Source organism: Bison bison, unplaced genomic scaffold (assembly GCF_000754665.1).
Source record: "Bison bison bison isolate TAMUID 2011002044 unplaced genomic scaffold, Bison_UMD1.0 scf7180017864160, whole genome shotgun sequence".
Lineage (NCBI taxonomy): Eukaryota > Metazoa > Chordata > Mammalia > Artiodactyla > Bovidae > Bison > Bison bison.
The window spans coordinates 8359979-8361598 of NW_011494732.1; the positions used below are offsets into that span (position 1 = coordinate 8359979).

The following is a 1620-nucleotide window of genomic DNA, read 5'->3' on the forward strand; positions in this document are numbered from 1 at the left end:
CTTTCCTTAGGTTCCAAAGCCTTTCCATTTAATTCAGTGAATCCTCATAACACTTCTATGAGGTAGGTGCAACATGTTCCCCATTTTACAGATGGGGCAAGCAAGGCAGAAAGACATCAACGAACCCAGGGTAACAACTAGTAAGCAGTGGGATTTGAATCTAGGCTCCAGGCGCCATGTTCTTAACCAGATTTTCTAGAGACAAGTAATAAATCTTCCTTGGTTACTTCCCCTCTTGCACCCCAACTTCTGACTCTTCCCCACAGGTCACTACTATTGCTGCATGGGTTTGCTCCTGCCACATCTTTCTTGCCCATCACTTAAATACATTTATGTACACATAAGAATTGGTAGTTTTGCTTTGTATGTTCATGTAAATGGGATCATGAATGGTTTGTATTGCTCAGTGGTTTGCTTTTTCCCTTGATGCTGTGCCCTGGAGACGTCCCAAGATGGTAGCATCAATCTTCTTCCTTTTGGAATATGCTGTAGCACATTCTGGCCTGCAGACGTATCCCAGTTTGTTTCACCAGTCTCTGACTGATAGGCGTTTAGGTTGTATTCGTTGTTATTAGTCGCCCAGTCGTGTGAGACTCTTTGCTACCCCATAGACTGTAGTGCACCAGGCTCCTCTGTCCATGGGATTTCCCAGACAAGAATATTGGAGAGGGTTGCCATTTCTTCTCCAGGGGATCTTCCCAACTGCTGCATTCGAAAGAGGATTCTTTACTGCTGAGCCACCTAGGAAGCCCTTAGGTTGAATTTACCTTTTCCCTGGCTCAAACGGTGAAGAATCAGCCTGTGATGTGGGAGACCTGGGTTCGATCCCTGGGTTAGGAAGATTCCCTGGAGAAGGGAATGGCAACCCATTCCAGTATTCTTGCCTGGGAAATCCCATGGACAGAGGAGACAGGCAGGCTGCAATCCATGGGGTCACAAAGTCTCACATGACTGAGCAACTAAGCACAGCACTTTTTCCCTATTATAAATGTTGGGGCAGGAAACACCTGGAAGGGGACTGTCCTGTACACGTGTCTCTGCTCAGGTGGGAAACTGTTTCTCTTGACTACTTACAAGGGGAATTACTAGGTCTGAAAATGATCCTCCCAAGCTGCCGGCCCAAAAGGCTGTACTCCCCCAGTACCTGCAACATTGTAGGGGAGTGCTCATTTTGCTGCATTTCACCAGCATTGGGTATTAAGGTAATTTTTGCTTTTTGAGGTAGTGCCTGGTGACCAGCATCTCTGGCAGTGGTATTGTGGTGGTCTGCCCAGCCGTCCACTCCCTCCTCTGTTGCGCACTCCCCACCGTGTCTTTCAGCCTGGCCACTCCACCTCGGTCTCCGCCATGAATGGGCCCACCCTGCAGTCCTCCTCGGCCTCGTCTGCGTCTTCGGCCTCCACCTCGGCGGCGGCCGCCCCGTCCCCGCGGGGCTGGAGCGAGTTCTGCGAGCTGCACGCGGTGGCCGCGGCCCGGGAGCTGGCCCGGCAGTACTGGCTCTTCGCCCGCGAACACCCGCACCACGCGCCGCTGCGCGCCGAGCTCGTGTCGCTGCAGTTCACCGACCTCTTCCAGCGCTACTTCTGCCGCGAAGTGCGCGAGGGCCGGGCGCCCGGGCCG

General features: G+C 52.5%; 1 protein-coding gene across 1 annotated transcript in view; it reads left to right on the plus strand.

Annotated features, from left to right (window-relative positions):
• The first annotated feature begins 918 nt into the window (after positions 1–918).
• Positions 919–1620, plus strand: part of SH2B3 (SH2B adaptor protein 3) — a 27787-nt gene continuing 27085 nt past the window's right edge. The window contains exon 1 of the mRNA XM_010841429.1: positions 919–1616. Coding sequence (XP_010839731.1) covers positions 1348–1616 — 269 coding nt within the window. The 5' untranslated portion in view covers positions 919–1347. The remainder of the gene's footprint in view (positions 1617–1620) is intronic.